Here is a 13480-nt window from a genome sequence, read left to right as displayed (position 1 = left end):
AGATGAAACCAAGATGTCGTCTCTGAAACATCACGTCTATCCATCACCAGGTCTGTCCAGTGGGGAAAAAACACAAGTCAACCCAGCGCCGACAGCTAACGTTAGCTGGGAGCAGCGACCCACACTCCGACCAGCACTTATTCCCCGAGTCAGTCGGGCTCGGTTCGACCCACAGCGGCCAGATCGGCTCGGTTTGGACCCAACGCAACATCCGGGCCGGAACCCGCTGACAACAAACCGGATTATTCGCAAATAAGTGGAGCTGTTTACCTGTTAGAGTAGATTCACTCCACAGGGCGCCGCCATCTTGAACACCTCACAGCCCATCCCACCGCAGTCAGCCTCCGCTGTCAGGCTGCGAGCGAACTAATCCCGCAACTCCGAGCGGCTCTGCGCCTTAATGCTGCCGCTTTTCCAGCGGCACCGAACCGGGACCGCTTCTGGAACTCATCCTCATCCCGACAGCCGACACTCCGCTCGAGCTTTCACAGGGATAATTGCTGATTCTTATCGCTGTCGCGCAGTTTAAGTTTGTTTTCCCATCGCTGCTGCTGAAGGGCTGAACTGTGTAATGCGGTTTCGCGTGACCCACATGCAGACAGCGCACGCGCGACTCAGGTTTATTATTTTTTAAGGCGAATTAAATAAGATTTTACAGAAACACGTCTTTTTGTTTTGCAGAAGATAATTATTTATAGGGGAAAAAAATCTGAAATCTTTATGTCAAAATTCTAAAATTAAACTCAAAATTGTGACAATAAAACATTTGGTATTAAAGTTTTAATTAAAAAAAAGAGAAAAAAGTCTTAATTCAGAAAGAATTTTAATAACAAGGGTAGAATTCTGAGATTATAATCGGAATCCTGAGATTCAAGTCTGATTTCTCACAGATTAAAGTCAAAAATTTTGGTTATAATGTTTTCAGTTTTAACAGCAAAGTCAAAAATAAAGTCTGAATTCTCATAGAATAAATTCTGAATTTTGATAACAATGTTTGCCATTTTAATAATAATGATGTTAGAATTCTGAGATTAATATCAGAGCTTGAGATTAAAGTCTGATTTATCATGGATTAAAGGCAGAATTATGATCATAATGTTTTATTTTAATTTTTAAATTTAATTTGAGATTAGAGTCTGAATTCTCATTAGTTGAAAGTCAACATTTTTTACAATGATTTTTAAAAATCTGAATAATAAAAATGTTAGAATTCTGACATTAAAATCACAATTTGGAGATTAAAGCCAAAAATCTGATATGGAAGTTTGAATAATAAAGTCAGAATTCTGTGAGATTCGAGTCCAAAATTTTTCATATCTCCACATTTATCTGATGTAAACACTGTGTTTTCATGAACTGTAAGCTTATTTTACTTAACAGAAATAAAGGCGTAAAAACATCAAATGTGTGTAAATAATCTGCTTCACTTCATAATGGAGTTACAGAAATAAATGAACATTGCAATATTTGCAACAACTTTCTAGTTTATTATAGTATTTTTACATAATAGGATGTTATTACATCACATTATATTTAATGCACGTTGAGGTTTTTCTCCACTAGATGTCGCTCTTGCACTCAAACTTCATTTTGAAACGCTCACAAATGATGATGACTAACAAGAGGAAGACGATGATGATGGTGGTGATTGTTAATTAATTTATTATTAAAATTAACTTTCCATTTAATTGAGTGACTAAATTGTGTTTTTGTGTCGCCATAGCAAGCAGCAGTCGGCTGCGCCTGGACAAGCAGACTGTGACTTTGGAGAATCTTAAATCTTTCACACAAATTTACTTTATTTTACTTTACTTCCAGTAAACCGAACAGAAACCGATACGGACTTGTTTTAAAAGTTAAAGTTTTTTGTTTTTGTTTGTTTGTTTTTTGTTTCTGCATTTTTTAAAATTCATTACGCAGAAGTTATTTTTATTTTATTGTCGCATGTTTCACATGTTTTGAGTAAAAAAAATTAAATTAAATAAATAAATGTGTCTCTCCCCGTCGTGCTGTTTTGTGTAACTGTTCCCAAGGCCGCTGTTTTTCTACGCAAATTTCCACCTGCAGCTTGGCCTTTTCATTGGCTGAAACCACAGTCAGATTCCCCTGCGAAGTTATCTGATTGAAAATCAGGGAGGGGAGGAAAAACAGCGAGCTGCGAGCGCTGATGATGCGTCTTACTCTGCTTTAACGCTCCTGCGGCTTTTAGGGGACGGATTTCTGTCCCTGCGACGCGTCTTGGATCCATAAACTTTATTATTGTTGTTTTAATTCGGGATCAATTAACGGTGAGTTAATTGCTTCATCAATTGCATCATAACTCAAGCAGGTAGTTAACCATATCTTTTAGTGTCAAGGAAAAAAACTTCTTCAGAATTACATTTTAGCTCCAACTAATTCTAAAACCTTAAAAAATATTTTCTAATGCGTAGTTTGCATATTTATTTAACGTTATAATGACATTTTGGAATGCTTCATTTTATTTATTGCGTTGAAAACAAATAGAAAATGTTTTGTGTGCAGAAACAACATGCCGCGGTCATTTCTGGTGAAAAACAAACGGTGCGCCTCTTATAACGTCCACCGCACTTATGAAGAGGATCAGGGTGAGACTTCGTCTGTAACTTTAAATGGGAAATGCATCAATTTTTCTCCGCTAAATTACAACATCTGCTTTAATGTCGCATGCATTAAACATCAAAGTTGCTTGTTTTGTTCATTTCTTGTGCATTTCTCAGAAGTCCCGTCGCAGCTGCAGAGCACAGACTCATCAGAGGAGCCCCTGTCTGAGGGCCCCTCCCTGTCTGAGGGCCCCCCCCTGTCCGCAGACAGGTGCTCCCCTCCGGGGGATTCAGAGCCGCGGTGTCCCGTCCCTGCTCACCCAGAGCCGGCCAGCCCGCCGCTCGCCCCCTCACAGCCCTACTACCTGACAGGTCAGCAGCGGCCTGAGTCCGGACGCTTTGTTTCATATCTGAACCGGAAATGGTCCGCCATCTTAGTAGGCAAGCGCCCCACGAGGCATGGCGGGATGGCTTGAGATCAATGAAATAAAATATGTGGGCGTTCTTGACCACTTTGAGAGATTGACCTCTGATCTCACACTCTGAGTTAGCAGCCTAGTTAACACAAATATAAAATGGAGGCGCTTCGCCGCCTGATATCCATGGACGCATACAATCAATGTTTGAACGAATTTGTCAAGGATGCATGAACTCTTCAGATCAATAACAAGGATCTGGTAACTGGCAGAGTAAAGTAACAAACATGTAGGCTCCATGTCGGTGTTAGCTAGCAGATAAAAGCCACAGTAGCTAGCTAGTTTTGCTAGTTCAGCTGTAAGTAGTTCCCTAAATGTCGCTGATATTTGTCTCAGTATCACACAGAGTTCTGCAGAGCACTCAAGCAGTTGTAATAAGTTAGATAGGAACAAGTCTGAGGCTTGTCTGTCGTTATCATAGCAACTCCATAGCAACCGCCTGTCAAGATGGCTGTCAGTTGCAAAGCTAACGAAGGTGTGACGTCATATGAAATCTATGTATTGATTAGTTTTTGTGCTTTAAAGATGTGAAATGCTGCCGAGCTGATTGCAAAGCCTTTCCTGTTTTATCCCCGGTTGTTGTTTATTTTTAAGCAGTTGTGGCAAAACCTGAAACTGCCACTTGTTGAGGCTAGGCGACCAAAAACCGAACTTAGCTAGCTGCGAGAGGTGGATGCATAAGTCTTTACTCTTCCTACATCTCCCAGAATGCTGTGCGGTTCTGGATCAGAGTTAAGTGTAAAGGTTTTTATGCAGTGGTCTGATTCTGCTGGTTCTTCTTTGCTTCTCACTAAACTTCATATTATCACCATCCTGCCAGTGGGACGAGATATGGAAATTAGTCACGTGGCTATAATCTCATACATTTGCATGTAAATGCTAAATGATAGCTAATGTCCCATTTTTAAAGAATAAAATTGAAACTATGTACACGTTTTGTACTTCCATCTAGTTCTCAATTGCTTTCTAAGAAAAAACTGTCAGCGGCTTTTTACAATGGCTGCTGGAAAGCTAAAATCTCCTGCTCAAAGAATGATTTTGTGTAATGAACATGTTTTGTGTCCCAACCTGTTTAGGGAAGCAAAAATATTTCACCTTTCAACTTGTTCTCCCCGTGTTAGAGCCCCACATGGGCGAGTTCCCGCCTTACTACAAGCCTTCGTACGCCTGGGAGCCGGTGTCGTCGTCCTACGAGCTGCGGCAGCTGAGCTTCAGCCCCACGGTGCTGCAGCACGCCAGCAGCCTGTATGGCGGCCACATCAGCCGCAGTCCGCCGCCGCAGCAGCCACTGGACTGCAGCACGCACTACTCCCCCAGCTCCAACACCTACCACTGCATCACCTGTGACAAAGTAGGCAGCTTTTCCCATCACTGTCAATATTTAAGATGATGACTTCATTGATTAAAATAAGGGCCAATCAAAACCAACCTCGCCTTGTGTATATTATTCCATCCTGGCGTGTCCAAAGTGCGGCCCGGGGCCCTTTGTGGCCCTCTGGGGCATTTTGGGCGGCCCTCTCAAGCTCAATTTTAGAACGGAGCAAAAAAACAGGAAGTAGAGGTTAAAAACTAGCATGGACCACACATCTCAGAAAACTGAAATAAAAGGCAGGGGGACCTGGAACTTTTCAGGAGTTTTGTTCCTCTGGTATGGCACAGACTGTTTACTCCTTCAGGGTTTTATTCAGAAAAGATGTTTTCATTTCTCCTTTCACACAAAACACTTTTTTTCAGAAAAGCTAAAAACAACTTCAAACTGGCAGGAAAACTTTTTTTTTCTTTTGCAAAAATAAGGAAGTTTGTTTGAACTTTTGCCATTTCCGTCAACATTTTCTCCAAAATGTGAATGAGAAGCACAGCATGTTAAGTCATGATTGAACAAGAGCCAAGTTGGTGTGAGTAAATGTTGATTAAGTGAAACCAACATTTGGATTTAATTTACTCAGGTTATTCTTGCTGTTTTTTGTTGTGCAGGTGTTCTCAACTTCTCACGGACTGGAGGTTCATGTCAGGCGGTCACACAGCGGAATGAGACCTTTTGGTTGCAGCATCTGCAGGAAAACCTTTGGGCACGCTGTGAGTCTGGAGCAGCACATGAACGTTCACTCCCAGGTAAACAAAAACACAAATTGCTTCAGGTTTTGTAAAAAATGTAAACTTGTAAAACTGAGAAAACAGTAGTTTGTTGCCCTGCTTCATTTATTTTATCCAAAGTGAAAATTCAATATGGCTGCCGAATAATGGCGGCAGTGGAAGGCCGTTTATTTGTACTTCTGATCGTTTTCATTTAATTTACCATACTGTCATCAGCGTAGTTATAGACTGTTTGTTTGTGTTAAAATCAGATTAATATTATTTTGTGCTGCTAACAAAAGTTAGCATGTTTGTCTTTGAAAATGTAATGTTTTGAATCTAATACAGAGTCATTTGCATGAGGAATTTCAGATGATTTTTATTAGGAGTCAGAGTAAATCCTTAAAGGACTGCAATTCTACTTTCAAAAGTTTGCAGTTTATTACTTATAAAAACTGTCAAATGGAGCTAAATTGTTTTATTTTATAAATTGTTTGATTTTATTGTATGTTCAGGAAAAAAGTTTTGAGTGCAAGATGTGTGGTAAATCCTTCAAGCGCTCCTCCACGCTGTCCACACACCTGCTCATCCACTCCGACACCAGACCTTACCCCTGTCAGTACTGCGGGAAACGGTTCCATCAGAAGTCGGACATGAAGAAGCACACGTACATCCACACGGGTAACTACAGCGGAGAATTAACAATTGTTTTGGTGATCGATTATTCTAACGATGAAAAAATTATCTCACTCGCTGCTTTTTATTTTAGTAATAGAATAATTTTTAAAATGGGAAAATAAACAATTTATGCAATGATGCAGCAGTCCTTTAGTGAATGTTTGATCATTTGTAGATTAAGAGTCATCTGCAGATAAAACAACAGTTTGGGGATTTTAGCACAAATAAAATAAATTAACTAATTATTTGAAAATAGCGTTTTTGCATTTATTCAGATCAAATATAATGCAATATTTTAGGACACATAAAGCTATTTTAAAAGATTACAAGAATAAAGTTGGATGAAAAGAAAGTTGAAATAATACGAGAATAAATAAAATCACAAAAATGCAGTCATGGTGTTATGACTTCATTCACATGTTATGTCAACTTTATTCTTGTAAAACTACGACTTTATTTTTGTTATTTATTTGTTATTTTGGTCCCTTAACACTGTCCTCCATCCACTGGGTTTGTAGTTTTCATTTGATTTCCAGTTTTGGGTTTCGTTTCTGTCCAAAGACGTGTTTGGTGATATCAGCTACTTTCCAGGTGCAGCATGGAGGAATTGTTTCCAGAGGTTGTAAAGCTGCTGATAAATCAGAAAAAGAAGTTTAAACAAATATCCCGTGAATTTGCATGTCTGGTTTTCCTGCTTCGCGCCGCGCTCTATAAAAGGAAGTGTGTCCAGTTGACGTTTGTTGACAGCACGGCTTCTACAAATCTGAACAAAGGCGCGATTCTTCTCGATTGGTCGCCAATAGAAACTTTACCTGTGAGCTGGAAACATCTGATGCTGTTTTTAAGCTACTCTGATTTTTTGCAAATCAAATCAGTCAAGGTAAAAAAAAAAAAAAGAAAGAAAAAGAACAGAAAAGTGACGCAATTTTCATTTTCGCAGGCGAAAAGCCGCACAAGTGCCAGGTTTGCGGCAAAGCGTTCAGCCAGAGCTCCAACCTGATCACCCACAGCAGGAAGCACACGGGATTCAAGCCGTTTGGGTGCGATGTTTGCTCAAAGGGCTTCCAGAGAAAGGTGGATCTGCGCCGCCATCACGAGAGTCAGCACGGCATGAAGTGACGGCGCCCGAATGTTTGTACATATTAGATTTCTATTAAAACAGCGAGTGTCAGGCGTGTCTGCGACGGCGGGACTCCCCCAGGCAAACTGAAATGTAATATATGGGAATCCGTCTTAAAAGACAAACGACTGTATAAATGTGGAAAATTGGTGTAACTGTGTATTTATACTCTGGTCACTGCAAAAACACAAAATATCACCAGGTTTTGTGGTCAAGTTTCATTACGAATCAGCAGGTGCATCGCCGTTACCTAGCAACCCCAGGGGAGACAGCCCGTTACCTAGCAACCCCAGGGGAGACAGGCCCGTTACCTAGCAACCCCAGGGGAGACAGGCCCGTTACCTAGCAACCTACCTAACTTTTCTGGAAAAAACCACTTTTTATTACGCTGTACTTTTTACTTTTCTTCTCTTATTTGATTAAAATTTCTGTATTTTCTTCCCACTGAATGAAAAACACGTTTTAACCAAAGATTCACCACAAACTGACTCACAGCTGCAGTTTCTGTCAAAGTTTCATGAGTGTTTCATAGAAAGAGACTAATCTGGTAAAAATATTTTGTCTGATTTTTTTTTTATTACTTATATGAATTAATGTCATTTTGGTTCTTGAAACACCCAAATTTCCACTTAATTTTATATTTTGGCCCATATGATGATGTAATTTCTAAAGTTACTCTGTACTCGAGTAACTTTTCACTTTAACTTGAGTAGTTGAGTAAAATACTTTGAAGTAATTCCACTCTACTGATCTTTGATTGCAAGTAACTTAAAAGTAACTTTTTAGCAAGATAAAAGAGCTTATTTTAAGTAAATAAATCTGTAATGTTGATTTAAAAAAATGACATGTTCTACTAGATTATTTCACATATTATATTGGAAGAATCCGCCAGTGGAGCAAATCATTTTATAATCAAAATTAATTACTTGGAAGTTAATTTTGTCATATTTTAACTAGAATTTACACAAACATACTTTGTATTTTTGCAGTGTTTGGATGATTCAGGTTGTTGGGGATAATAAATGATTTGATATAAATTGCAATCCCGGAAAAAAATCTTTGTTTTTCCTTTTTTGTGTTGAGAGCCACACACTTTTTCATTTGTTTGTTTTTGCGCCAGGTTCTCATCCAAAGCAGGATGTAGGATTCCTGCAGGACTGTTAAGTTGGGTGAAAATCTGTTGCGTGACCGGAGTGATCCTGCAGTCAAATAACACACCTGGAGCGTCATGCAAATCCACGCGCAGCATCTGATAGTGGGCTAGAAAGCAGCAGGAAGGGGAAGTTAGGGAAGAGTTCAGGAATCGAAACACAAATGGCTTCGAAAACATAAAAAAGCAGAAGTCAAATCAGAGGAAAGCTCATGAATTCTGCATTTGGTTTCATTGGAAAACAGGGATTAAAGAGTGTGTGTGTGTGTGTGTGTGTGTGTGTGTGTGTGTGTGTGTGTGTGTGTGTGTGTGTGTGTGTGTGTGTGTGTGTGTGTGTGTGTGTGGAAAAGGGATTGATTACTTGAGTTAACTGCCACACCTCCCTTCCAGTCTGTTGGATTTACTTACAACAAACAAACGGCAACAAACGCCGCCTTCCTCAAACAGCAACGTTGCTGGAGGCAAATCAGATCAGCAGGAACGGCCTTTAAATCTGACGAGCAGGACGGCAGAAACAACTCAACGCGGACGAGTTTATCCGCAGAACGCACTGAAAAAACTAATTCATGTTCACAAATATTTTTAGTCTAGTTTATAGTGCAAATGTCTAAGTCGAGTGGAAATAAGAGAAACCTAATTAAGCTCTTTTTCAGCAAGATGTTAGATTTTTTATTGCACAAAATTATTCTTACATAATGAGATTTTGGTTATTTCAAGGCCTTCTGTCACTTTGAGTCCGAGTGAGCTGCTGATGGCCACACCCACAAACTCAACATATACACTCGCACGTTAAAATGGCTGCAAACAGAAATGTGTTATACAACTTCACATCTCTGAAGAGCAGAAGTGGAGCCTCCTGCACAACCACCAAAAATGCAGCAAGTTGTTTCTGATGGTTAGTCAGCAACAAAGCACTTGTCTTTTCCAGCAGCCATTGTACAGCGCACACATGCAGAAGCTGCATTTATCCAAACAGCCAGTAATTCTGGTTATTTTTCCAAATGTTGAATGAAATAGTTTAATTGTTAGGCTGTGTTTTGCTAGCTTACAAATTCAAGATGGATGTGTGTGTATCCTAAATGTAAAATATTCAAGTGTTTTCCAACAGTGAAGAAGAAAATCCAGTCTTCTGCAAATCTAATTTGAAAGAGTTTGCACCACATAGCTGCAGAAATCAGAGTATTCCTGAGAACAGACCGTATGACAAACAAATCTGAGGTCTCTGTATGCAAAATTTGTTGGCAAATAGAGGCGACGGGGTCAGCGTTTAATCCTTGGGAACAGTTAGACATCCTGCGGCTGCAGAACCCTGGTGTGAGGAGACGGAGCAAATCAAAACGGTGTACAGGTGAGCAGCAGAACAAAAGCCTGGGATCCTCCAGGGTGGGACTGAGCAAACAGGACGTGAGTCCTGGAAGGGGAGGGCCGCGGCCGCCTCAGGTTGCCCGGGGAAAAACGGGAAAAACCGAAAGAAACTGTTCCTGGAGTCATTCCTGCCAGGCATGCAGTGGATTCAAAATGTTTCTTTTTTAGGTAATATGGTTTAAATTCTGCTCAAAGTTGTGCTTTCAGAAAATGTATGCAAGAAGTTTTATTATTCTCCTTAAAGATCAGCTGGAGCAGAAATATAAAACACACAGCTGAAGTTTTGCAAAGTGAGCAAACTATCTGGCAGAAACAGGTAAAGAGATAAAGCAGGATGTTCTGGATTTGTTTTGCAAATCTCCATGCAAATGATTCGCAGCCAGTACTCTGGAAGCCGTGCAGGATGTGAAGAGTGTCTGAGCAAACGCCCGAGGCATCAATGATGCATTCATGGAGTCCAGGGAAGGAAGGTTCTCCCTGCCGGAGAGTTCAAAGTCACCAGTGGGAATCAGAATCACTGCTTACCGTTTTAGAGCTTCTGTCATCAAATCGTGTACTGCAAAAACACAACATCTGCAAAAACACAACATCTGCAAAAACACATCTGCAAAAACACAACATCTGCAAAAACACAACATCTCAGAGAATCTGCTGCAAATACATCGGAACGCCAGAAATAAGAGAAAACAAGCAGAGTTACATTTACTACTGTGACTGTGTTGAAAAAAATTTACGTTTAGGAGTATTTTTATTTTATTATGAAGTATTTCTGCTGTTACTTGAGGGAAATTTCTGGATTTTCTCTCAACTCAATGAAAAACAAAACATGTTTTAACCAAAAATCAACAGCTGTAGTTTCCATTAAAGTTTCTGAAGTTTTTATTGAAAGAAACTGATTTGGAAAAATGATCTTGGTATTGTTTTGTTACTTACATAAATTATCATCATTTTGGTCCTTAAAATGCCAAAATTTCCACTTTATATTTTGGTGAATCTGATGATGTAATCTGCAAATATTAAATGATCATTTGATCAGTTATTCAGTCGACTTTAACCAAATACTCTCACTTGAGTCATTTCTCGGATGGCTACTTTTCACTCTACCCAAGTAACTTTTCAGCTTGTTTTAAGTCAATAATTCCTTAATATTAATGAAAACGTTCTGGTTCCACTGGCAGATTGTTTCACTTATAACCAGCCATTTTACCCACATTACAAGTCAAAGTTATTTTTCATATTTTATACTAAATTTACGTTTCGGTCCTTACATTTGGGTGCCAAACTGCCTCTAAAAACAGAAAACACAAAGCCAAGTTTGAACGAACCGTTTGGAAAACCCCTGGAATGTGACGTACCCCAACGGAACTCGGCAGCTGTCTTGGCACGTTTGAAAATAAGACAAAAAAAATAACTTACAAGTAACTTTTCAGCAAGATGTGAGAGTTTGGTGTCAGTAAATAATCCCTTAATATTGATGAAAACGTTTTGGCAGATTATTTCACGTCTGACATTTTTACCATATTTTAAGTTAAATAATCTGCCAGTGGAACGAGAACTTTTTTTTTATTAAAACAAACTTACATTTTACTAAAGAGTTACTTGCAAGTTAGTTTTGTCTTATTGCAAGTGCACTAAGATGAATATACAAGTTCTGAAACACTTTTTTTGCATACACAAATTTAAAACTATTCAAAATATGGTCAAACTATCTACACATAAAGACACAAATAGCTGAAATGTCACAGATGAAATGAGAAAAGCAGCAAAACGTTTTTGTGTCAGCATCACTCCTGAACAGAAAAAGTAACTGTCTGCAGATTTCCTCTGTGTGACTGACGCCAGGAAGACGGCGAGCGATCACTGCGGTCATTACGGGGCGTGATGCACGGCTGCAGTCCTGCCTGGCTGCAGATAAGTCCTGCGGTGACGGCGACGTGACGCGAGCTGATGTCCACGCCTCACTGAGCATCAGGAGTCAACAAAAACAAAAACCATCAACTTTTTTAATGTGTTTTCGTTCAGCGTTTACACCTGTCTTTAAAGCTGCTTCATGACATTAAGATAATCTTAAGTTTATCTTAAGATAAACTTAAGAGTTACTTGCAAGTGCACTAAGGTGAATATGATTAGTTTTTTTTTAAGTTGCGTTGCTTCAACCAGCTGTTTTCTCTGAGTTCTTGGAAGTTAAAACTCCAAGTCAAAAAATCAGAACAAGAATAGAAAATGTCTGAACTTGGAAAGTCGGTTTTCTAGCTAATCATGACCTCAAAATCCAACAAAAGCCAAATCTGAAATGTTCTGTGTTCTAGCAGTTTATCTCCTGCTACATTCACAAACATTCCTCTTGTTCAAAAACTGAATTTCCCCCCATATATTTATGCTACAGTCACAAACATTTCTGATATTTGAAAACTAAAATATTCTGTGTTTTTACAGTATATCTCACAAGCATTAACATGAAACAACAGAAAAATAATATTGTTTTTATGTTTTTGGGTTTTTTTTACAGTGTATAATAGATTTTGTTTTAGGGGTATCAGAGGGAAGGGGGATGAATACACTGTTCATTCCATTTTCAGTTATGTATTATGAGGTTTTCCACATAAAACCCAATCAAAAAGCAGAAGCTTGTGGCTGTAAAACGCCCCTCTGTGTTAATCTTTCTGCAGGCTGATGTGGTTAACCCCAAACTACCTGAAGAAACCAGACAAACCAGTGTTCCTCCACACTTCTTCACTTTTATTTGTGGTTGTTTTGGCGCTTCCATCGCTTTGCATCCAGTTTAGCGAACCTGTTATGATTCATCCAGAAGAGTCACTAAACCTCTAAGACATCAAGGCGCAGGGTTTTTTCCAGGCCTTTGAATATTTTGCATGCTGTGCGCTGCTTTGCATATTGCATGCTACATTTCAGCCAAATCAGTACAAATACAGATGAAGATTTCATTACGAGTGTCTCAGGAACAGCAGCCAATTGATCTCTCTTATTCCTCTGTTACAAAAACAAAGTAAAATGTTTTTCAATTTTAATCTATTGTGTGCAAGTTTTTCAAAATTTTACAGTTGTTAGGTGATTTAAAAGCTGGTGTTTTGCACCAGTAACCTGTGGGAACAAATCACTTTAGAAAACGCTTACAAGGGCAGTAGCCCAGGGCTCCAAATTTTTGGGGGAGGCTCACAGATTTCAATGAATTTTTTTTAATTGAATGCATGTTTTTTCAGACATATTTCAATAAAACTATGTGTATTATGTTCTTACCTGTGAATTTTATAATGAGGTGTTGTGTCTTTGTCTGACAATAATGGATGATGGTTAGCTAGCGTGCTAATTCCTACATATTTACACTGCCGTGAAGTATGGTTATGTTGATTAATGTGCAGAGCATATTAAAAACATGTAACTCATTTAGACAGAACGCTTCATATAAGAGTCTCGGACCATTTCAGGTGAATTGTAATAACATTTAGGGGATTTTCCAACATAGAAAAAGCTCAACTATTTGAAAGTGATTGTAAGTTTTGGAGGGAATAACAATAAAAAATACAACTATCCAAAAAGTTGGAGTTTTTTTTAACATTTGTGGCTCTAAACACATTATATTTAGCTGGACTGTGGAAGATGCAGTTAACGCATGAAAGTCATAAAAATGTTACAAAGTCAAAAAAAGTTAAGAATTCATATGAGAATAAAGTCATAATATTAAGAGAAAGACTTTATCCTTGTAGTACTGCAAAAATAAAATAAACTTATCATCATGCAAGTTTATTCTCATAATATTATTACTTTTTTATTATTATTTTTAATTTCCTTAATGTGGCCCTAATATCCCATCATATAATATTGATATTGCCCAAAACTAAAATAAGTTTGGCACTTCTGCTTTAGTGGATGAGGCACCAAATGGTTTCCAGCCCAGGGCCCCAAATTCTTCTACCTCCAGCCCTGCAGGTCAACATAATAATCCATTTGCCTACAAAAGTTGAGTCTCAAACTTCAAAGTCATGCATCCAAATGCAGATTTCCTCCTCAACTGATAAAAAACCCCAGCTGCTAAGAA

At 38.8% G+C, this 13480-nt stretch overlaps 2 protein-coding genes across 3 annotated transcripts in view; one reads left to right on the top strand and one right to left on the bottom strand.

The window, feature by feature from the left end:
* The window catches only part of tsc1b (TSC complex subunit 1b), a 48748-nt gene extending 48170 nt beyond the window's left edge, over nucleotides 1-578 (bottom strand). For both annotated transcript variants that reach the window (XM_055040225.1, XM_055040224.1), the window contains exon 1: nucleotides 271-578. The gene's annotated coding sequence lies outside the window, so the exon portion shown is untranslated. The remainder of the gene's footprint in view (nucleotides 1-270) is intronic.
* A 1580-nt stretch (nucleotides 579-2158) lies between these two features.
* On the top strand, nucleotides 2159-7951 carry gfi1b (growth factor independent 1B transcription repressor). The gene is made up of 7 exons (XM_055040389.1): nucleotides 2159-2288; nucleotides 2524-2606; nucleotides 2739-2933; nucleotides 4159-4388; nucleotides 5012-5149; nucleotides 5626-5791; nucleotides 6729-7951. Exons 2-7 carry the CDS (start codon nucleotides 2531-2533, stop codon nucleotides 6905-6907), a joined length of 984 nt encoding a protein of 327 aa, XP_054896364.1. The 5' UTR covers nucleotides 2159-2288; nucleotides 2524-2530; the 3' UTR covers nucleotides 6908-7951.
* Nucleotides 7952-13480: the final 5529 nt, after the last annotated feature.

Source organism: Poeciliopsis prolifica, unplaced genomic scaffold (genome assembly GCF_027474105.1).
Source record: "Poeciliopsis prolifica strain line A6 unplaced genomic scaffold, Auburn_PproV2 SCAFFOLD015, whole genome shotgun sequence".
NCBI lineage: Eukaryota > Metazoa > Chordata > Actinopteri > Cyprinodontiformes > Poeciliidae > Poeciliopsis > Poeciliopsis prolifica.
This window is presented reverse-complemented; position numbering and strand designations above follow the sequence as displayed.